This window comes from Rhipicephalus microplus, chromosome X, assembly GCF_043290135.1.
Source record: "Rhipicephalus microplus isolate Deutch F79 chromosome X, USDA_Rmic, whole genome shotgun sequence".
NCBI classification, from domain to species: Eukaryota; Metazoa; Arthropoda; class Arachnida; order Ixodida; family Ixodidae; genus Rhipicephalus; species Rhipicephalus microplus.
Window position 1 is genome coordinate 426,410,660 of NC_134710.1, and position 23,463 is coordinate 426,434,122.

Below are 23,463 nucleotides of genomic sequence, written 5' to 3' on the forward strand. Positions count from 1 at the left end.
ATGATAGGATGAGAATCGAGAGGAGAAAAAGAAACACATTGTTGGAACTTGCATTTTGACACTTCCTTTTTTATTCAATTTTACAATTCCACGTCTTGAGTGGAAATAGAGAATTTTGATTGACCTTGTAGATTTTGTTCTAAGCTTTTTATTGCGCTCTTGCTTTTCTGTTTTATTCCTGTTCTCTTAGACAAAAAGACAATGAATGAAACAATATTTGAAAAGTTGGTTCGCTAAAGAAAACATTTGTGGAACAGTGGAATCTTCACCCACTGTTGAACAGTGTAAATAAATTCTTGATATTTGATTCTGGTTTATCTCATCAGTCTGATTTGTGCTGCTTGTATCTATCAGTTCCTTTGAAGCTTTTGGGTGAAACCTTCAGGAGCTATATCAAGAGTGTAGAGCAAAAAGAAAATGTTCTTTTACAGGTGGCACTACTGGCAACTAGTTCGGTCACAGAAGGTCAGTATGTAGTGCAGTCTTGAGCTTAGCAAGCTTCACTATATATGGTAAAAGTTCAGTTTTGTCAGTTACTCATAGTCGCAATAATCAAGTGCTTAAACTAGACAAGGATGACGAAAGGACACAACATATCCGCTGCATAGCGCAAGCATTGTCACATTGCTAATGGATGAATCGGTGAGTGAGGAAAGGCTCTAAACATTTCCACAAACGAGTGGGGCAAGGGAAACTTGTCTGTTTGCTGAGATAGACACTCTCCCGGAAGAAGGTTTTTTTATTAATTTACTGATTATTAATATGTAGCTTTATGTGAAATATTTGTCTGGTCTCTTAGAAGCATTGTAGTTGTGTGTCAATTCACTCAATACGGTGTAACTTCCTTCTGCACTAGTTGCATTCAACATATGCAATCCCTAATGGAAGTTTGGGTGCATTGAATGCTGTCTTACAGTGTACCATTGCGGCAGCTATAGTATGTGCTGCATTTTCATGAGGGTGTTGAGACGCGAATACAGAAAGAATGGTGTGAATCAAAACTCTCAACTGGCTTCTTTTTCCATTCGCTCTCCTTGCCCTTCCCTGCGTGGGGAGAGTGTTGAATAGGTGAAGGGAAAACCGGTTAGGAGAGAACTGCCGCTTCTCCTGGCCTGTTCATGGTCACCACAAAGGCATGCCACATTTCAGCTATGCTTTAGCAAGGAGCTGTGGGGATGGCTTGTTATATAAATTATTTCTGAAGCGTTTGCATCTTTGAGGTGAAGCAAATGAGAGTCATTCATTACCGAGGTCAGCAGCAATAACTATTGTTGAGGTTTAGCGCACCAAAAAAGGTATACTACATGATTTGAGAGACAAAGTAGCAAAGGGCTCTGAAAATTGCGGCCACCCGGGGTTCTTTAACGTACACCTAAATCTAAGCACACGGGCCGGATTTTCGGCGGCGGCGAAAGTCCTCAAGCACTTTCGCCGCCGTCGAAAATCCGGCCCGGCAATTAGGTCAGCAGCAGCACGCAGCGTTGTTGTCGCACGATTCTTGCTGTTGTTCAAATCATGTTCATGCGCTAGATTATTGCATGGTAGCATCCCAATGTTTTCATGGTTTCAAGTTAGTTTTATTCAGCAATGATATTTGTTTGTAAAAAGTGTACATTGCAAGGTTTGTTATACACAATTTCCGTGCATAACACTTCACATATCATTCAGTGGCACCAGTATTTTCGGTGAGACAAAAGAAATGGACAGTGCAAAAAGTTATAAGAATGCATATATGTAAATTTAAAAGGGCCATTGCACGGTCCGCCAGTATTTTATGGGTTTTTTGGGGGGAGAGCTAGAGGTAGAGAGAGTAGCTATTATGCCTAGGTACGAAAAGTGGGCCGCAAAACGGTATTTCAGTGCAAAAGCAGACATATATATTATTCGCCGGCTGTGAACCCTTCCACCACTGGTGACCGCCATTTTACTATAGCGCACGTAACGTCATGTCAGAAAGGAGCGGAGCCGTTGTCTTCTACCCGAGAGACAGCCATTGCAACTCGTTCAATTTCAGTGTCAAACTGAAGATAGCTGAAATATCCTGATTTCACGTAGGGCCAGCGTACGCAAAGTTTTGCGTTAGCGGTTGGCGCCAATGCGGATGCGTCGTACCTTTACCAATTCCCGCTAACTTGACTCCCTAATATTGTTCACCGGAATGCAAATGCTCGCACGGTTAGCTGCTTGTTATGTCACGGCCTGCGAGTGCGTCAGTGTTGCCCGTCCGACAGGCCGCTGACATGTTTACAAAGATATTTAATAAGTGCTCGACAAAATGCGCTAAAATTTCACCATTTATATGTAGGTGCACAATGATTCACCCACATAGCACATATTGTGATCGAAAATTGGGTGTCTTAGGAAGAAGGCGACTCTGACAAACAAACAATTGATAGTTGAGATCAATATAACATGTACCAGCCAAAAAGCAGTTGCTAGGATGAAGACAGTTGCAAAAAAGAATGTTTTTTTGAATGCATGTTACGTGGTCGATGATTTCATTATGTAAGGAAGGTGACTCCACAGTTTTAATTCCCATAAATATCTTGGTGAACTTACCGTATGAGAACTCTATTGGTAGAAGACGGTTATTGAGTTTGGAAAAGCTAGTACTGTTATAATTTACAAGGCTTCCTACGACAAATGCCACCTATTTTATGTACAATATCAAGAATGACAACTTCAGCCACTAAAGGAGATGAAGAGTATATATTTATATTGTGATAAAGTGTCAATGCAATGGTTACGAAATGGCTGAATGTCATAAGAAGGGCTTGATTTTGCAGGCGTCGAAATTTGGATAGCTTGGTAATACTCATGTTGCCGTAGGCGTCGTTATGCAAATGTAAACAAATGGTTAAAACGTGTGCGACTGTTAAACATATTTTAAACTGAATTGAAGTTATTGACGTAAAATTGTTTACAAAATACAATATTGTTGAAAATGCATCTAAATCCTTAGCTGGAGGATAGATGGGATTCGTTCAAAAATAATCATGAATAAAGACTTGCCACGTACAAAAAAATAAATACAAATAATATTTTACTAATTTATACCACACGGAAAACTCATTATAACATGATATGTATACACAAAGCTTGGCCAATATATCGTGGGTATGGGCCCTGTATATCTGCGCGTACAACATTTGCACACATCTTCTTTCCGTAGCATTTCACTCAATAGAAAAGTTAAACCTCAGTCACGCTCCCTCCGCATATGCTTCGCATAACATCGATATGGTTCGTACAGCCAGCCAAAACTTCAGCTATTCTGTGCAGCGGCCACTTTTTTGTCTCGCAGCGCCATATTATGTAATGAAGTTACAAAAAATTGCCTCATGAACGTGTGCTTTGTGCGCATACACTTGTCCTTATTTCAACAGAAACTTAATTCAGTCGTACGTAAGGCAAATATACAGAGAAAAAGAAACTGTCAATCATGCGGAAGGTCAAAAATTGTCCGACTGGTCGTGGAATCTTTCAATATTGTGGGCGTTTGTTATATACATCGTTCTCATCCCTGCATGATCACAATCACCATCATCCGCTTGGCTCTTTGACCTCATTGCCATTCTGAATCATCATCACCATCATCGTCTGTGTACTGGATCTGCCTGTTCGTTTTGCGAGGTCTTTCCTCAAATAAACGCTGACGCAACCAAGACTACCAAGTCTTCATACGTGGTAGAGGTGGATTTTCGGTCCTCTGACCTCCCTGTTCTGTGACTTCATAATATTATTATATTTATTGTCTCTGTGTTGTCGCTGCTGTTCAACTGAGTCATGTGCGGTTGTACATGACATGGGCAAGGGGGCCTGCACCTCCACTGAAAAAAATTGAAAAGGCTGAGCCCCCCCCCCCCCCCCCCTTTCGACCGTGGTCACTCTTGGCTGCACTCTGGAAACCAACAAGTGAGGCGTAGTTTCACATCACAACAGTAATCACTCAATTATGTTCTTACGGGAGAAATAAATTGTTACAAGACTATGTTATAACATAGTGAAATTTTGTCAGCATTTCCGCTATATATATATATATATATATATATATATATATATATATATATATATATATATATATATATCCCAGGTTTGCCCCCCTCCCCTCGCGAAAGAATTGGGGTACACCAGTGCCACTGGAAGCCCTTATATTCTTTATTCTTTATTCAAAAAAAACCTTACAGGCCCCAGAACAGGGCATTGGGTAAGGGGGGGAGGAATCGGAATGGTACAGACAGGTAACGTTTACAGACAGGATCAGTGCAAAAACAACGAAAAACTATATATATATATATATATATATATATATATATATATATATATATATATATATATATATAAATGAGATCACATTTCAGGCTATACAGGGCGAGGTAAATTTGAGGGAATACAGCACTTGTTGATATGAACATGGCAACAGAGGGATACATTTTAAAATATAAGACAAGGGGAATATAAAGCACCGTTACGCAATGCACTCAGAATACAAAAACAGGGTCACATGGTGAACAGAGTGAGTAGCTGACGGCGAAATGTATCGGGATTAGATATGGAGGCTATGCAATCAGGGAGGTCATTCCAAAGACGAACGGCCCGAGGCAGTGGTGATGAATTGAATGCATTAGTTGACCCGTATATGCGCATGAAGCTGAACTGATTATGCAATCTGCGTGAAAAAGAGTGAGGTGTTTGAAGCTGAAGCCGCGTTCGTTTATTAGAGGTAATATATTTCTGGAACAGACAGAGAAGAGCAATACTGCGACGGCTATCCAATGACGGCAGCTGAAGGTCTGATTTAATTTGCGTTATGTTTGACGTGATGTCGTAGTTTCGTGATATGAAGCGGGCACCTCTATTTTGAATCCTTTCTACCATAATAATCAAGTAGTTTTGATGAGGAGACCAAATTGCTGAGGCGAATTCTAATATTGGCAGAATAAAGGTAAGAAAGGCTAGTTTTCGAATATTAGTAGGGGAATTTCTCAAGTTGCGGCGTAGGTAGCCCAGTGAACGTGATGCTTTGGCACAGGTAGACTCGATATGTGAGGCCCATGAAAGATTCTCTGCGATTGGTGATTGTGATCATGCAGGGATGAGAACGATGTATATTCAAACGGTCATCTGACGTAAGAAAGGAAACAGCTGTTCGCACGGGATCTTTAACTGAAAAAAGCATAAGGCTGGAAACTTGACATTTTTGAACTGATCACTGCGTAAAGAAAAAAAAAGACGGCAGGCATGCGCGGAAGGCGCAGCAGTCAAAGCGAAAGCTAGAAGAGCAGCCTTTGAGAGCATTTTCTAAACACTCATTGCTGCTGCAAGCACACTTGATTGATGCCCACTACGGTATTAATAATGTAAAGGGGGTTCATTGAAGGACTCAGCAAGCGGGTGGTAGCTCTAAAGGAAGGCAGGCGAACCCAGATGACGGTGCTTGATCGCCGATCTCGTGCCTTTTTTCTTGTGCTGATGATAGCTGACCTGATGGTATCAACGTCTTTCTTATTCACTACAATTACCCCCGGCGAAAAAGTTGAAGCCATCCTTGCGATCTAACACGTGGGGACAAGCGGGTCAAAGTACGGCTTCAGACGGTTTACGTGAACGATATCACGTCCACGCCGACGACGGTCGCTCGGTGGCGTGAGGGGTTCAATGGTGTAGTTCACAGGTGAAGTACGCTCGACCACGCGATAGGGACCATGATAATTGGAGAGTAGTTTGGGTGATACACCAGGGGCGCAGGGCGGTACATGAAGCCATACAAGTGCTCCAGGAACGAACGTTGGTGCAGAACGATGGTCGTCGTCACGGATCTCCTTCTGGCGCTGTTGGTCGGATGTAGTAAGCCGCTTGGCTAGCTTGCGGCACTCTTCTGCGTAACGAGCGGCTTCCGAGACAGGCTTGTATTCGGAGGGATCTGGCGAGTATGGCAGTAAAGTGTCGATGGTGTGTGATGGTTCGCGACCGTACAGGAGAAAAAATGGGGAAAACCCGGTAGTGGCTTGCGTAGCGGTGTTATACGCGTATGTAACAAATGGGAGAACGAAGTCCCAGTTTGTTTGATCAGAAGCGACTTGCGTAGCGAGCATGTCCCCCAGAGTACGATTAAACCGCTCAGTCAAGCCGTTCGTCTGTGGGTGGTAGGCTGTACTCTTCCGGTGAACCATATGGCACTGTTGAAGAAGTGCTTGTATTACATCGGAGAGGAAAACACGCCCTCGGTCACTGAGGAGTTCTCGAGGAGGACCATGACGAAGCACAAAACGATTGAGTATGAAAGTTGCGACGTCTTGTGTTGCAGCTGTGGGGAGAGCAGCAGTTTCAGCGTACCGTGTTAGATGATCCACTGCCACGATAGCCCATCGGTTGCCTGCCGTTGTTAATGGTAGTGGTCCGTAGAGGTCAATTCCTACTCGGTCGAATGGGCGGTCTGGGCATGGAAGTGGCTGCAATGAACCTGTTGCAGGATGTGGCGGGCTTTTCCGCCGCTGACATTCGTGGCAGCCGCGAAAGAACTGGCGGACGAAGGTAAACATTCCGCGCCAGTAATACCTTTTTCGTAGGCGCTCGTAGGTCTTGAAAACACCGGCGTGAGCACATTGCGGGTCGGAATGAAACGACGCGCAGATGGTAGAGCGCAGCGTTCGGGGAATGACTAGTAGCCATTTCCTACCATCTGCTGAATAGTTGCGCTGGTACAAAATGCCATCCCGAATACTGAAGTGCGGAGCCTGGCGGCGCAGGGTTCGATTGGTTGGAAGTGTCGGTGCCTCGGATAACGCGTCAAGAAGCGAAGCGATCCATGGGTCATTGCGTTGTGCAGAAGAGATGGTGTCCTCGTCAAGCGCTGACAACGTGTTGTCCGAGGGAACAGGTGCGATGTCCGGGGATAGGGGAGATCGTGACAGTGCATCAGCATCGGCATGCTTGTGGCCGGAACGATATACCACGCGAATGTCATATTCTTGAAGCCGAAGAGCCCAACGGGCAAGACGACCCGATGGGTCCTTAAGCGAAGATAACCAGCATAATGCGTGGTGGTCCGTTACTACATCAAAAGCACGGCCATAAAGGTATGGGCGGAACTTGACAAGCGCCCAAACAATCGCCAAGCATTCCTTCTCGGTGACGCTGTAGTTTGATTCAGCCTTGGTAAGAGTTCTGCTGGCGTAGGCGACGACATACTCGGCGAATCCAGGCTTGCGCTGCGCGAGAACCGCACCGAGGCCGACACCACTGGCGTCGGTGTGGACCTCAGTTGCTGCCGTAGGATCGAAGTGACGCAGTATTGGTGGCGAAGTGAGGAGACGACGAAGGGTACAGAAGGCTTGGTCACACTCAGAAGACCATGACGAAATATCAGTGGTGCTGCCTATAAGTTTGGTCAAAGGCGCAATGATAGAGGCGAAGTTGCGCACGAACCGGCGAAAGTAGGAGCATAACCCCACGAAGCTCCGTAACTGCTTCATAGTCGTTGGTTTGGGGAAGTCGGCGACAGCACGTAACTTAGCCGGGTCTGGAAGTATACCGTCCTTTGATACGACGTGCCCGAAAATCGTAAGTTGCCGAGCAGCGAAGTGACACTTCTTGAGGTTGAGTTGGAGCTGAGCATTCTTCAGGCACGTGAGGACGTGTTTGAGGCGCTCGAGATGTGTTCCAAAGTCTGGCGCAAAGACGACTATATCGTCGAGATAGCAGAGACAGATTTGCCATTTAAAACCCCGAAGAACCGAGTCCATCATGCGCTTGAAGGTGGCAGGCGCATTGCAGAGGCCGAAGGGCATGGCATTAAACTCATACAGACCATCCGGTGTCACGAAGGCTGTTTTTAGTCGATCGGCATCTGCAAGGGGGACCTGCCAGTACCCTGAGCGCAAATCTAATAATGAAAAAAAAAAACTCGGCACCTTGTAAAGTATCAAGGGCATCGTCAATCCTGGGTAAATGATACACGTCTCTTCGAGTGATCTTATTTAGGCGCCGGTAATCCACGCAGAAGGGAACGGAACCATCCTTTTTTTTAACGAGCACTACAGGTGAGGCCCATGGACTTTGTGAAGGTTGAATGACGCCACGTTGCAGCATATCGCTCACCTGTTCGGTAATAACTTGGCGTTCTGAAGCAGAAACACGATATGGTCGCTGTCGTAGTGGCGCATGGGAGCCGGTATCGATGTAATGTAGAGTGGTAGAAGTGCGGCCAAGTGAAGGTTGAACAACATCGAAAGATTCGTGGTACTGGTACAGCAGTTGGAGGAGTTCAGATCGTTCAGATGGTGACAGTCCGTCTGCGATCGCCGAATCGAACACTTTTGAAGCCTGTAGATGAGAGTGGTTAAGAGCACTGAGGGCGACGAGGTCACTTTGGGATGATTCTTGCGGCACGGTAAAAATTTGTCCGTTATCAATGGGCTGTACGCATCCAAGAGACTCGCCTTTAAACAGTTTGATGGTATGCGGAAAGGGATTGGTAAGGCAGAGAGCACTGGCTCCATTAGAAATTGAGAGGGCTGAATAAGGGAGCAGAAGTGGTTTCCGAATTAGAAAGAGGCTTGATGGCTCAAAAAATGCTACTTCATCACGCATGCCGTCGGAGACCACAGGGAGCAAAACAGCTGTTGTCGTGTCTTCTTTGACAACTAGCTTGTGCGCGGCTTGATTAGTGTGGTCGTAGGGCTGGTCGAAGAACGGAAGCAGTTCAAGTTCGGAACGGGCACAATCTATAACGGCGCGATTAAGGGATAGGAAATCCCAGCCAAGTATGATGTCATGAGAGCACGAGGAAAGGATGATAAACTCAACAATGTAGTGGTCCTCTGCAATTTTGAGTCGGGCAGTGCAGGCGGCTATAGGTCGAACAGGTTCTCCATTTGCTGCACGTAAGAACACATCAAGCGGCGTGGTCACCTTTCGGAGCTTACGGCTAAGTTTGGCGTCTATAACAGACACAGCGGCACCGGTATCCACAAGAGCGTATGCATGGGCGCCGTCTACAAAAACTTCGACAATATTTGACGGCAAGGTGCGAGGACTTGAAGATTTCGATAGCGCAGTTCTTGCCCCTTGAACTGCGACGGCTAGTTTCCCTTATTTTGAGGGGCTGGTCGTGGACGCATGGGTGACAAGGAGCGTCGATTGGGTGAAGGTGAGCGACGAGACGAAGTTGCTGGATAGTCACGGGAAGACGTGTTTGACTGACGATCCGAACTTTCATAACCAAAAGGTGGTCGGTCCATGTAGTTGCTTCGTGGTCGGACGTCTGTGTAGGCGGGCACGCGACGACGGCAGTATCGGGAGATATGGCCAGGTCCGCCGCACGCAAAACAGATCGGCCGGTTATCGTGCATTCGCCAGGCATTTGCAGTAAGGGGCGCCGCCCATGCGGCACACGGCTGAGTCGAGGCTGTGGTAGCGAGGGGAGGAGCCCATGCGACGGAAGACTGAGTAGGAGCGGTGACATGCGGCAGTCCATTGAACGGCGAGGGCTGGTGTGGCTGCTGCCTCTTTACTGCGTCAGCATAAGTAAGAGGCACGGCGACAACTTGCTGCTGAAAGGGCACTGGCATAGCCTCGGCAATCTGGTCCTGAAGTGCATGTCGGAGCATGGGAGCTAACGGTGTCGGTGGTTGCTCTTGCTGCTGCTGCGGGAGCTCTTGGCGCTGACAAAACGGCAGGAGGGAAAGCTGACGTGCGACCTCCTCACGCACAAAGTCTTTCATTTGTGCTAGAAGGCGGGAGTGGTCAGGTACGACGTCCAGTGCAGCGAGTGGTTGGTTAGGCTGAAATGGACGACGGGTGAGAGCTCGTTGCCGTCGCAATTCGTCGTAGTTCTGGCACAGAGTTACCACTTCAGACACCGTGCCAGGAGACTTCGCCAGGAGCATTTGAAAGACGTCGTCATCAACACCTTTCATAATGTGCTGGATCTTGGTACTTTCGCTCATTGCGGCATCGACGCGCTTGCAGAGATCGAGTATATCTTCGATGTAGGCGGTAAACGTTTCGCCAGGTTCTTGTGCCCATGAGCGCAGGCGTTGTTCGGCGCGCAACTTCCGCACGGCAGGGCGACCGAAAACCGAGGATATTGCCTGCTTGAAAGTGGCCCAGTTGTCGAACTCGGTTTCGTGGTTTGTGTACCACAGTTTCGCCACATTAGCCAAGTAAAAGTTGATGGTGCTCAACTTAGCAGCGTCATCCCACCTGTTTGGTCCACTGACTTTTTCGTAGGACGACAGCCAGTCCTCGACGTCCTGGTCTTCGGCGCCCGAAAAGATCGGGGGGTCTCGCTGGTGAACCGGGCCGGGGCAAGTAGGAGCCGCGAGAGGTGCTGTCTGTTGGGCAGCGTCAACTTGCATGGTCGACGGCAGGGTGCGGGATCGGAGTTCCAGGGTGTAGGTGATGCAGTTACCCAGCACGATCCACCAAATGTAAAGGGGGTTTATTGAAGGACTGAGCAAGCGGGTGGTAGCTCTAAAGGAAGGCAGGCGAACCCAGATGACGGTGCTTGATCGCCGATCTCGTGCCTTTTTTCTTGTGCTGATGATAGCTGACCTGATGGTATCAACGTCTTTCTTATTCACTACAATAATAGAAATGGTAAGGTAGTAGGCCGGCATTCGCTGTGCTATTTTTCTTCATTCTTCTGAAAAGCGTGGTATTCGCTAAACTATTGCGAGGAATTTTGTTGCGATTGTTCATGCAGTGGCTGACGACGATAAGGAATTATGCCTGAAGCGGGTATGCACCACAGTGAATGGTTGAACAAAAACGAGATTTTGCAATGAGTGAGAGCATCGGACGACCCACTCGTTACGCTTTTCGCATTGTGCGACGACTGCTTGTTTTTTTTTTGCTATTTTAAGACGCTTTATAGGTCATATTGTCACGTAAGAGTGAGGGTAGCCCGCAGACAGGAGACCGGGAGGTTAGTAGAAATAGAAGGAGATCCGTTTATTTGGCGGACTTGCGCTCACTAAAGGAAAACAGACACACCGGCCTAGCGGGAGGCGAACAGCGCGTTCGACGGCCGTCGGGTAACAGAAAATGTCCCACTGGAACGCAAGGCGCGTTCGACGGCCATCGGGTAACAGAAATGTCCCACTGGAACGCAAGGCGCGTTCGACGGCCGTCGGGTAACAGAAATGTCCCACTGGAACGCAAGGCGCGTTCACCATCCGAGATACAGTCGTCGTAGCGTCTGGTGCTATCTCGTTATCAACGAATGGTCGACGTGCGGGCCATGATCTTCGCAGAATAGTCGCGGTGCATCCTGGACCACGATAAGGCCGCGTGTCGGCGGTATCGGCATGCGCAACACTATCCGCAATACGCCTCGCGGCGATATTAACGCGACTGCTTTCCCGACATCAATCTTGCCTAAGGCAAGTTTGCCAACAATCCTCAAGCACCGGCTTGGCTTAGTGGTGTAATACTGGGCTAGCACCCAGTGGACCCGGGTTCGCGCCCCACTGTGTCATTGGTACTAGGTGGCGGCGGACAACTGCGCGAGACCCGAGTTGTGATCTCTTAACAGCTTTCGCTGTAAAAATTTGGCTAAAAGAACAGATGACAGCTCGCCCGATATCGGGCTATAGGGGGCAGCACCGTCATACGCGGCCGGCGGCGCGCATGCAAAGGTGCGCAGCGGCGCGTGTTCAGAGTTAAACGGGCCGATTGTCGGCGAATAAAATACATTGACTGCTGCTTACTCGTAGTACATATGAATCGTTTTTTTTTTTCGAAAGGAGCCAAAAGCAGAAACCGAAACTAGGCTAATTTCTATGGAACGTAAAGCATGCCTAAGTACCTTCAATTTTTAGAACAGTTATATTTAGAATGGTACAATTCCTTATTGTAACATTAGTTTAAAAAGACAGTTCATCAAAAATGAACCAAGTACTCTAAATGTTTCAATCAAAGTTAGCCACATTCATTGAACCAGCACTGCACTAACAAACAAGATCAAAACAAACAACATGGTCCCACCCAAAATGCTTCATTTGTGTCTTAGTTGCTTTGTTATCGTGATTACGTTGCAGAATAAAGGTTTCCAGCGCGAATTGGCATATACTGAAGGACATGATGTTTAATGCAAAAACCCGATAGTAAAAAGTAAGAGGCTGCCTTGCCTACTTCTTTTTTCATCTTATAGTGATTTTTTTTTACTTGAGCGCAACAGTATCTTGTCCTCTGTTCACTGGAACACGGTGCATTTGAAGTAAAATAGGCATCAAATAAATATATTGGGCATCATCTATTCCCTAAAGCTGAAGAAGAGGCGAGGAATGGCATGGCATAAAACTAACTGGAACACTTTTCAAGGCCTTCAATAGATGCCTGGAACAGAAAAAAAAAACTCATGACAATCCATAATAGTGCGCCTGTTGCCACGAAGGACCACTGGCTCTTGAAGTCTACTAATCGCCATTACGCCTACACAGCAAAAATTTTTACACCCAAAAGGGTGTAAAAAGGGTGCGAGAAAGCACCCTTTGTAACACCCTTTAACACACATAAATGGTCGATTGAAAAAAAAGCACCCATTTGTTTGGGTGCTTGCCTCGATAGCACCCTAAAATAGGCTCTAAGGGTGCTTTTGTGCCTGAGAAGGGTGTAGGTGACGATTCATCAGATAAAATATGCAGCATAAGAAGAACACATAATTATAATATTTGGGATGTTTGTCTCAAAAACCTCGATGTGATTATGAGGGTTGTCGTAGTGGAAAGCTCTACAGATTTTGACCAATTGGTGTTCTTTAATGGGCGCTGATATCGCAGAGTGCACAGGCTTCTACCTTTTCGCCTCCATCTGAATTCGACTGCCACGGCCGGCATCGAACCCGCGACCTTCGGATTGGCGGTCGAGCAGCGTAGCTACTGCACGAATATGTGGACCTTGCGTTGAATGACGGCCCAAACTTAGAATGTGTGAAGGTGCTCTCCGAATACAGCAGAATGCCAGCAGAAGCAAATCGCGTTTCACCTATAATGGCAATTAACTGCAATCCACGTTACGAAAGCTTACCTTAGCGTTGGTTATAAGCTACATGTTTGCTGTGGATTATATACAGGAACATAATGTTCGCCCGAGTATGGGTGTGTGTGCGTGAGTCTGCGCATGTGTTCGCGTGTAAGCGCGATTGTGTGTACACCCGTGCATGTGTGTGTGCGCGTGTATGTGCGAGTCCGTGCTTGTGTTAAGCGTGCCTGTGCACATGTGTACGCCCATGCATGCGTGCGTTTACGGTCGCGTGTGTGTGTTGCCGTATGTGTGTATACGTGTATGTGTGTGCGCCTGTGAATAAGTATGCGTGTGTATCAGCCCGTGCGCCCTTAAATTTCGTGTGTATGTGCGGGGGGGAGGCACTGCTTCTTATTGTTTAAGGTCCCACACCTGTTCAGACTGGGAGTCTGTATATGAGATGGCTTAAAGAATGGCGGTTGTCAACGCACTGTACATGGACTATTCAGTACATGGAAAACAGCTGCACATTTTCGTACCTGATCGTTGCTTACGAACTTGCTGTGGTAGCTGATTAGGTCCACTGAGGTGCTTCTACGCTCGAAAACGTGGGTTATGACCAATTCCCACGGAAAGCTGTCACTGCACTTATGCACAACCATCGTTTATATTAACAACGTTTAACAAGAACGTGCCCTGCCTTTGCTACAGGTGCTTAGCTAGCTCATTGGGTAATCATATGGAATTATGTGCTGATCATGTGGTCAGCAAAAAGTTTGTCATAACAACCTCGGCACGTTTAGTGGTGCGTGACAACCCTTCTAAACATCCGCGACTGATTTGTTCCAGCTTCGACTACGCATTCAGTGTTTGCGGCACCATACGCGGAAGTGCCAGACACAGACAATGCAAAAAGAAATTCCTCTCGAAAAAGGTGTAGCGATGGTCTCCCGCTAATGCCACCGAGGACGAAATAATTACTGTTTCTGGCCGTTCCTTGGTGCACTTTGTTTTCCGCAAGTTTTGCTTCACTATTTTACTATTTTTCGCCCACTGCAATCGCATTCCGTCAAAATACTCCAAGAATCCGAGGCTGGTAAATAACCTGCGTCGCTGTGCGACTGGCTGGAAGGAGAGTTGCCGTTTACAAGGAGTCGATCCGCGTCGAGAGGCCGTCCGCCGTATATGCCTCAGCGTTCGCCTTTCGGCGCCGTCCTGGCGGGTTTCCCGCTCCCCCCCCCCCCCCCCCCCCCGCTAACCCCGGCCAGCGTTGCTCCCACAACGGCGGCGTAGATAAGCGAATAGTTGCGTCACCGAACACCTGCGTCGACAGCTGCGGCGCCGCCGCCAGTGCCTCCTCTTTCTCTCTCTCAACGTCGCTCTCTCTGTCTCATCGTCTTTCAAATGCGTTGCGTTGGTCTGGGGTCTTGGTCACTGTGTGTGTTCTAGCGAACAGGCGCTTATTCAATGGTGGTCACGCATGACACCGTGTTCGAAGTGACGCTCGGATTAAGGAATATTCATGGAGTGGCGGACAGGGACAACGTAAAGCCCCTAGATGTTGGAAAGTAGCGACGCTCCTTTATCCACGCCGGCACTCTCTCGGCGCGCCGGCAACCTCCTCTTTTTTCACCCCCTCTTTCGAGGAGCCCGCGCATCCCAAGCGCTGAATGGCTGCGGCGGGCGATACCGCCCAGTCAGAAGACCCTGACGTCACGAAAAGCGCGCTTTTCGTCAATCACGCACGCCATGAACCCTCCAGGCGCCACGCCAGCCCTGCCGCTCTGAACGTGTGTTTTTTTTTTTTTTTTTTTGCGTAGAATCGTGAGCTTCGTTTTTCGTGGCAATGCCTGGCTGTTGCGCGTATCAGTGCAGCAGCAGGTCAGAGAAAGGAGTAAGATTATTTTATGTCCCCCGAGGAGATAGGAATAGGAATGCCGTGCGCAGAAAGCAGTGGATCCACAACATCGGGAGAAAGGACTTCGCCCCTTCTAAACACGTCGTTCTTTGCGAGGTTAGTGTTACCGATTTCGTTAAATCTCTAGATAAAGTCGTACGAAGATTTTAATGCTCTTTGCATCGCTGGACTCTCCGTTCAGTTTAATAGCGAGCACATATAAATATGGATATAACTGGGTCTGAATGAGTCGCTGAGCTTTTTTGTAATTCTCTGTGCCCTGAGATAGTTTTTTTGTGTTTTAGCGCGTGCGTTAGTTTTCTTAATGTGTGTAATTTGTAAATTAACGTGTGTAATTCCTACGCATGTGTGTGTGTGTGTGTGTGCGTGCGGGTGTGCGTTTATGTGTGTGCATGTGTGCGCCTGCGTGTATGCGTGTGTGTATGTATGCGACTGCATATGCGCGCTTATGTGTGTGTGTATGTGTGCGCCTGTGTGTTCGCGCGTTTCTGTACGTCTGTATTCGCGCGTGTGTATGTGCTTGTGCGGACGTGTGTGCGTGCGTTTGTCTATGTATTCGTGCCGGTGCGTGTGTGTGTGTGTGTATGTAAGCGTGCGCCTGCGTGTGCTGTGTTCTGCGTGTGCTGTGCTGCGTGTTGCGCATGTCTGCATTCGGGCGTGTGTATGTACGTATGCGCACGTATGTGTGTGCGTGTACGTGTGGGCGCACGTATGTGTGTGCATGTGTGCGCCTGCGTGTTCGCGCTTTTCTGTACGTCTGTATTCGCGCGTGTGTATGTGCGTGTGCAGACGTGTGTGCGTGCGTTTGTCTGTGTATTCGCGCCGGTGTATGTGTGTGCGTGTGTATGCGTGCTCCTGCGTGAGCTGTGTTCTGCGTGTGTTGTGCTGCATGTGCTCCGTGTTGCGCGTCTGCGTTCGCGCGTGTGCATGTACGTATGCGCACGTATGTGTGTGCGTGTACGTGTGCGCCTCTATGTGCGTGCGTTTGTGCTTGTGTATATGTATGTGCGTGCGAGTGTGTATCTGTGTGCGAGCGCTCGTGCGTTCGTGTGTGCTTGCGTGCTTGTGTGTTCGTGAACCTTGGGCTGGATACTTGTGAAGTCAGGAACTCGTTTACTGTTGTTGCGTGCTGTCTGTATCTTTACAAAGTTTCAATACGGTTATAGTATTTTGTTGTTGTTTACGTACACTTCATGTTTCGAAGGCTTGGACCCTAATATATAAGTAGGTAAATGACGTTTCGTTTTTGTTACATGTGTAATAAAAATGTGCATGCTTGCACCGTTTTTTACTCCAAGAGTGAAAACGAATTCGAATGGGAGAGATGTGTTTGAGATGTGTTTGTTACTATGCGTATACTCATATATCACGGTCATGTTTCAGCTCCATTTCACCAATGATCAGTTTGAGCCGAAAGTATTGGAAGCCCATGGACTGAAAAAATTGAAGCCCAACGCAATTCCTACTTTGTTCTCGCATCGGCCGCCGCCAAAAGAACGAAAACCCCCGTCAAAGAGGTTGGAAATTCGCAAGAAATGCTCAAAAAAACGTAAGGCACTCTTCAGTGACGTCCCCTTATTAAATATAGCATTCTAATGCGTATCTTAACTACATAATGGAACACAAGTGACGGAGAAATACTGTTGTTCGAAATGAGACCATCACACTGAATGGTGATTAAAGAATACACACACGGCGCTGAAATGCGGAAAATATTGTAGTTTTTTGCCATATACCTAAGCACGATGATTCGATCTCAATCCAACCTTTATAATTATGTCAAAGTGTAGCAGAAAAGTCATTGTAGAATTCCTGTTACAGAAAGCCACGTAAACTATGGAGGGCCGCTCGACGCCGAAGCGCCGAAAGTATTTCATAAAAAGCACGAGTTCTGTTGCGAGTGTCCATCTTGTGATTTGACCTTTCTTTGAATTACGTGATTCAGCGGGTTTGTAATACATGTGGGCGTATTCTGGTTGTATCACAATAGGTGAGGAATCCGTACTGGAGCATACCACAAGCAAACAAGGAACGTTTGCTGAAAATCAGTGTAGCTCCCCAGCATCGGCAGACCCTGCTGGCTCCGCTTCTTCTGCAGAGGTAGCAGAGCCCGAAGTTAACGAAGTTTGCGAAAACGAAGTTAACCAGCTGGTGGAATCTCCTTTTGAAATCGTCCACGACAACTCCTGTAAGAGTCGCCTGAATGATTTGTGTGGAATGCCACCGTAATTTTGTTTCTCAAAAATATTTCCACCTGTCCTTTTCGTGTGCAGCCCATGACAGATTTAGCCCTGAGGTCAGCAGCAACGCAACTCAAGATATTGCAGCAGTTGATAATGGTAAACCAAACGTTCCTTTTTTTTATTTTGGGGTCTAAGCATTGACATTTCACCATCCAAACAGGCTTCCCTGGAACTACATGTCAACCGGCGATGAACGCAACCAGTACTGCACGACCTGTGCTTTACACTTGTAAGAGACGAGCTGTTGAACACTTAGACTTATCCTAATTTGTAACATGTGATATTGAGGGCTTACGTCTGAATTGCTTTCAGCGTGCCAAGAAGCAATCCAGGGACGAATTGCGGAGCTCGAACGTCTACAGGAAGCTACCGCGAGGAAACTGGCGCTCGCTAGGAAGAGGTATCTTAAAAGCGAAGAAGAAAAGGAAGAAATCAAGAAAAGGCTCAAAGGACTTTTTAATGATGACGAAATGAGGTCGATGGAACGACTGTCCGCGCAGGGAGCGCGATGGGAAGCAGGCACACTCGTCAAATCGCTGCAGCTGCGCCTGGCGTGTGGTTCCCGAGGATACGGACTCCTGAGGGAGTTCGGATATCCACTCCCGTCGGACCGTACGCTTTAGCGCCACATTCAGCACGTCAAGTTTCAACCTGGATTACTGAGAGATATACTGGAGCCTCTAAGGGCGAAGGTATGGCTTGGGTAAAACGCTTGCATCACCAAATTTTTTGTGTCAGCAAATAGTAGCAAACACAAATACTGGATACTTGAACCTGTGGTTACGTCTGGAACTTCTCGGGGGAAAATGATTTTGGCCCATTGCTATAACTTGACACATGTCTTTCTAATCTACTAAAACTTCTGTAAAATGACTTGTTTTTTCTTCGTCTGGTAATTCCATTGTGCAGGTCAACCTTATGCAACCTGAAGAACGCCATGCTTCGTTGATGATCGATGAGATGCAGATTACACCAGGGCTCGTATATGACCATTCCCGCTGTAATGTGATGGGAGCTCCTACGTTACCACTGGCCGACGGATCGCTCCCAGACGACTGTCTTGCTACCCACGGCTTAGTTTTTATGCTCGGGGGATTCTCATCTAGGTGGAAGCAGACAATTGGTTATCATTTAACTGGAAATTCGTTTGACGCGAACAGCCTAAGAAGCGAATTGATTAACATAATAACGGCTTGTGAGTCGCTCGGATTAAAAATTCATGTGCTAGTATCCGATATGGGTGGCGGAAATCTGGCATTATGGCGACTGTTCGGTATTCGTGCAGGAAAGTATAGCCGGCCATCGACTAGCTGTGTTCACCCTTGTGATCAGTCAAGGCGACTGTGGTTTATGCCAGATGTGCCTCACCTTTTGAAGAGCCTTAGAAATCACCTGACAAGAGGCCAGGCTATTTACCTTCCCGATGACATCGTGAAAATGCATCAACTGCCTACAAACTGTGTTGATCTTCGTTATGTGAAAGAACTTATTGAACACGATGAAAAAAGTGAGATCAAGCTTGCTCCTCACCTTAACTCGTCTTGTGTTGAGCCAAACCATTATGACAAAATGAAAGTGAAATTCGCATACAGTCTATTTCATAACGATACATCTGCTGGCTTGCACATGTTAGTTGAAAATGGTAAGATTAGCAAGGACGCACTGACTACGGCTTGGTTCATTTCGACCGTTTTTCGGTGGTTTAGGCTAATGACATCAAGGACTAGTAAACTGGCGTTTAGCCATTCAGTGCAAGCAGCTTATGGTGAAGCTGTTAAGTTCCTTACTGAAATTGTTGACTTATTCTCAAAGATTTCTATAGGGGCTCCGACAAATGCACCTTGGAAATACAGACCGGCATCACTGTCGCCACATTGACTGCATTAGATCTTTAATCTACGATGCTTGACAAGTATAACTTCAGCTATTTCTTATTGAGCAGACTCAGCGAGGACCCACTTGAGAACTTGTTTTCAACCCTGTGCTCGAAAAACCCCATTCCGAGATTGTATGAATTCAAGTGCAGTCTGAGGAGTGCTACGTTAGCACAGTTCTTAAGGCCGAGCAAGAACGCCAGTTATTCGGATGATGGAGCGTTTACGCTGTTATCCCTTGAAGACCAGCCGAACAATGAGGGTCAGGAGCAAGTGCAACTTCCAGATGACCTACTCGATCTAACAAGTGAAGCAGATCAGTCGATAGAATACTTGGCAGGGTATGTTGTATCCAAACTGCTGAAACGGCTGCACTGTGAAAACTGCCGCGCCGCACTCGTCAGCGATAAGGCACCAGCAAAACTAATCTCACTGAAGAACTTCTCAGAGTCGGGCCTTGCGCTGGTTAACCCTTCGCCTGCTGTCGTGGAGATTCTCAAGGTGACGGAAAACTTATTCAGAAGCAACAGAGAGGCACTCATAAAAAACACTGTGACCGCTGTAGAACTTCAGGCTGCAGTCCCTAGAAGCATTTCCATCGTGACTTGTTTCCCTGCATGCCATGAAATCATTAAAGATATTGTAGGCGTCTATGCCAAACTGCGAATTCACATTCTTGTCAGAAACGAGGCATCAAAAATAGTCCCCGCTACAAACGGCAAGTGTGCAAGCAAAAGCGTTGGCATGCACGTCGCTGCGGCAAACATACGCTGACAATTGTGCCCGCCTGCAGCAGATGCGATTTATTTCGTCGTTGCGTGTGTAGCGCTAGAATAACGACGTTTGTAGCATGCGCAGTACCTCTGAACAATATATATGTAGGTAGACCTTTACTGTATGAGAGCTGTCTTGCTGTTCATGTAACCCATGTAGAGATATCTTGGGCGTAAATAGCATGCGCCTTGGCTTCGAATTTCTTACAACGAGCGGTTCTTCATTGTTGCGCAAAAATAAACGTGTTGCTACTGAAATTTCTTTTCTTCTTCAGCTAACTGCACAGTGAGCCTACATGCATTTTCTTGGTTCACTGGACACAGTGAATTTACGGCAAGTAAAACTACCTTCCTATTGCAATCATAGTTACATATTCCTCAAAATTTAGTTAATATGATAAACTATGTTCAAGAAATTAACGACAAACAACTCAGTCGAGGAGAAATACTTCGTAGCTAGAGTAGTACATTTTTAGAACCACATACCAGTCCGGTCCGGAACCTTCCGCGCCGCCTTGATTATTTTGTAGTTCAATGCCATCAGTTATGAAACACCGGTAGCATTTTTAATTGAATTATTCTTTTGAATAAAATCAAACGATTATACTCCTTCGACCTTCGTGCATATAGAAGAACATATGTTGGTTAGGCTAAAGTAAAACATCTCACAGGGTTCCTTATGCGTTCATTTAGGACGACTCGAAGGCGAAAACAATCTTCTTTTTCCTCTCAGCCATTGTATTTAGGTGTATTGATGCTGCCCCGCCACCCTTCCAAAGCTTTCTGCACCTATCGTGATTTTGCACTACCTCCAAGTTTGGAGGCACCCCGCCTGGTTTTGCATTGCCTCCGTGATCGGTACACCTTTGACCAAGCTACGACGCGATGTGATGACGTCATCATGTGACGCTACGTGACGTTATGATGACGTCACAAGGACGTCACGTAGCGTCACATGATGACGTCATCACATCGCGTCGTAGCTTTGTCAAAGATGTACCGATCACGGAGGCAATGCAAAACCAGGTGGGGTGCCTCAGGACGTCACAAATTTTGGCGATCTGGGACGTGTTTGGTGACGTCACCAGATGATGACCTTTTTCATCACTATATATAGTCACCGACGCCACGGGACGCGAGACGCCTTCGACGCGGGTCGCCGACGGTCAATTTCTGCGTTTGATGAGGCAGCTAAGGCTTTCGTCTTAATAAGTCAATTAACAACCGCTCAATGATATCTTGGCAGCAGCCGTAAAGTAAATAGCCATACGCATGGAAGCAAAGTTACGTATCTGGTATATGTATGTATTATGCGTGTATGCTCATATAAAGAAAGAGCCACGTACGCGCTTTTCGTAATGGCTCTCTTCTGATAAACTTTACATCCTGAATTCTGTGAGTTAATTATAGCGTAACATAGTCTTAGAAGCTTCCTTCTGAGCGGTGGGTTTTGCTTTTTTTTTAACAGACTGAGGTAAGTCCCAAAGTTAATGGAATGCAATATCTCGTCGTTTCATCGTGACGGAAGCCAGGCACGCACGGTGACTTCTATGCTTGCTTTTCGCCAACACAACATGAATTTTACAAAGTGACACTGCAGCACTTATCAAGTTCTCGTCTATACAATGTGCTGCCTACATTACATGCGCTTAATACCCATCCGCGTTACAGACAGCCGAAGCGGCGACGGAGAGGTAAACCGCTAAGCCGCCAGCTGGTATGCTCATTTTTTCGAAGCACTTCCGCTCGTATTTATCGAATCGTCTTAAAAAATATGTCTGCCATAATGTTCTATGGGAAGCCTACTTTCGTCACGACTCTTTCTTAAGGGACATATTCCCGTATAATGCTTCAAGGAGCCGATTAAACAAGCGCGCGCATTGAATCTAATGCGGCTGCAGCGAGCCAGTGGAGGGTTCAGCGTGCCGTGCGCACCGCGCCGGCCGGGAGAGGGGAGAAATCTGAGGAGAATTGAGGAGGAAAACGCGCGCGCGGAGGAAAGTCGCTACTTTCTAGATCTAGGGGCTTTATGACAACGTGGGCCTGTTAACGGTGAGTGTACTGTTTTCGTAAATAGTAATCATACAGCGCTAGCTGGGCGCCTGCAGCAGCTCTGCCGAAGTAGGCTGCCAGCCATTTACAACAGCATGCGTTCGCGGGCCTGTTGCAGATGCCCGATTAAACGTGTGACTTGACGAGTTCACACTGCTATGCGCGATGTTGTGTAAGTGCCTGCATCACTCATACAGTGAGTGATGTGATCACTTAACAAGGGCGGGATTAGTTGATGATCGCACATTGTCTCTACACTGCACAAAGTGATTGATATTGTTTTAAGATGTGCTTTGGGCTACATCGTAATAACATTTCTATTAATACTCAAATGTGCAATGTGCTTCTGTAGGTGTAAGCGCAAAAAAAAAGAAAAAGCAAAAATTATGTACAGAGGCGCACTGTACGAAATCACCTTTTTTTTTTTGCTTAAAGACGGTATAGTTGGAGGTGCTGATATGCCGCGATGCTCCCAGCACGTGCGCCTCGGTCTTTTAAGCTATTTAGGACAAGTGCCACCAGCAACAGGGAAAGATCTAGCAGACTTCCAAAGGCGCGTTGTTGTGGCCATCGCCGTGCGTTGTTTTCCCTCGTTTCTGTTTGCTGTTTTCGTGCTTCGCTTTCATCTGCGATAATGTTCGGCGTTATAACAGAATCGAGAGAGTATACGTGACTGTTCGAGCTATGTGCGGTAGCTCTAGCATAAGCCATGGCTGCTGCAACGTAGTCGGCGTCCGCGCGCGTTGGTGTCGTTCGAGCGCTCTTACTTGCGTGATTGTGTTTAACTGAGTATTTAGGCACGGTTACGTTTGTAAATCCCGTAGTCAATAATCGCTAATAGCGTGCCCCTGATTGCCATCAGAGGATGGGCTTGGTTGTCGAAATATGCCAGACGCTTTTTCTGAAAGCAAGCTTTGAATTTTTTTTAAAAAGAAGTACTTTCATACGTGCAAGGCAGTGCCTATTGCAGGCCCACAACTCTTTAAAAACTGGACGAGCTATCACATCTTTTATCAAATTACAATTAATTAAGATGATTGAATTATGGATGACGAATTTCTGTGCTAGATTAGGTGCACAAAACACATGTTCACAGCCCTACGTCTAGAAAGCAGGCAAATAGGAAGCACAGCGTCAAATTTGGATTAGATTCCAATGACGGAATCTTGTGTGTGTCTTGTGAGGGTAGAAAGAACGAGAAAATTGTTCATTTTTGATGCCCTTATAGAGGCAGTCAGAATTGCACTGATTGGTGACTTGTAACAATTCCTCAGATTGTTAGAGGCGTGATTAAAGTCAGTAAATCTTACTTTTTTTTTGCAGACCTCTTCGCTAGTGCCACGCCCAAGATCATTTGTTCTCATGTAAAAGAGAAAGCAGAGATGTCTTCACTGTTTGTACATGAAGAGGTAAGTTTCTTGTGCATTTTGATTAATGTTACATGTTCTGAACGTTGTACTTTAAGAATTGTTTTTCACAATGGCTCACTACTCTAGAAGGAATTTGATGCTTAGGTGAGTTCAGGCTTTCGTAAGTGCCATTTTGAGCTCTAGTCTTACACTTCACCTCATTTCGGGAATTCGCTGTATGCTGGAAAACTCTTATCTTTATCATACGTAATTATTGGAATGTAT

At 46.6% G+C, this 23,463-nt stretch overlaps 1 protein-coding gene across 2 annotated transcripts; it reads left to right on the top strand.

The window, feature by feature from the left end:
- The first annotated feature begins 14,724 nt into the window (after positions 1-14,724).
- Positions 14,725-20,035, top strand: LOC119161710 (uncharacterized). 2 transcript variants are annotated; one of them, XM_075880409.1, is made up of 6 exons: positions 14,725-14,983; positions 16,271-16,436; positions 16,878-17,075; positions 17,161-17,226; positions 17,291-17,359; positions 17,443-20,035. In XM_075880409.1, exons 1-6 carry the CDS (start codon positions 14,816-14,818, stop codon positions 17,751-17,753), a joined length of 978 nt encoding a protein of 325 aa, XP_075736524.1. In that variant the 5' UTR covers positions 14,725-14,815; the 3' UTR covers positions 17,754-20,035. The 2 variants fall into 2 exon arrangements, with proteins under 2 accessions (XP_075736524.1, XP_075736525.1); XM_075880410.1 differs by lacking the exon at positions 17,291-17,359.
- Positions 20,036-23,463: the final 3,428 nt, after the last annotated feature.

What these genes read in the sequence shown, in the direction of transcription:
- LOC119161710 (XM_075880409.1), top strand. Translation starts at nt 14,816, where the DNA reads ATGCCTGGCTGTTGCGCGTATCAGTGCAGCAGCAGGTCAGAGAAAGGA. An exon ending in AACACGTCGTTCTTTGCGAG is followed by an intron (nt 14,984 to 16,270) that starts GTTAGTGTTACC and finishes GTCATGTTTCAG; the next exon opens with CTCCATTTCACCAATGATCA. An exon ending in ACGACCTGTGCTTTACACTT is followed by an intron (nt 17,360 to 17,442) that starts GTAAGAGACGAG and finishes AATTGCTTTCAG; the next exon opens with CGTGCCAAGAAGCAATCCAG.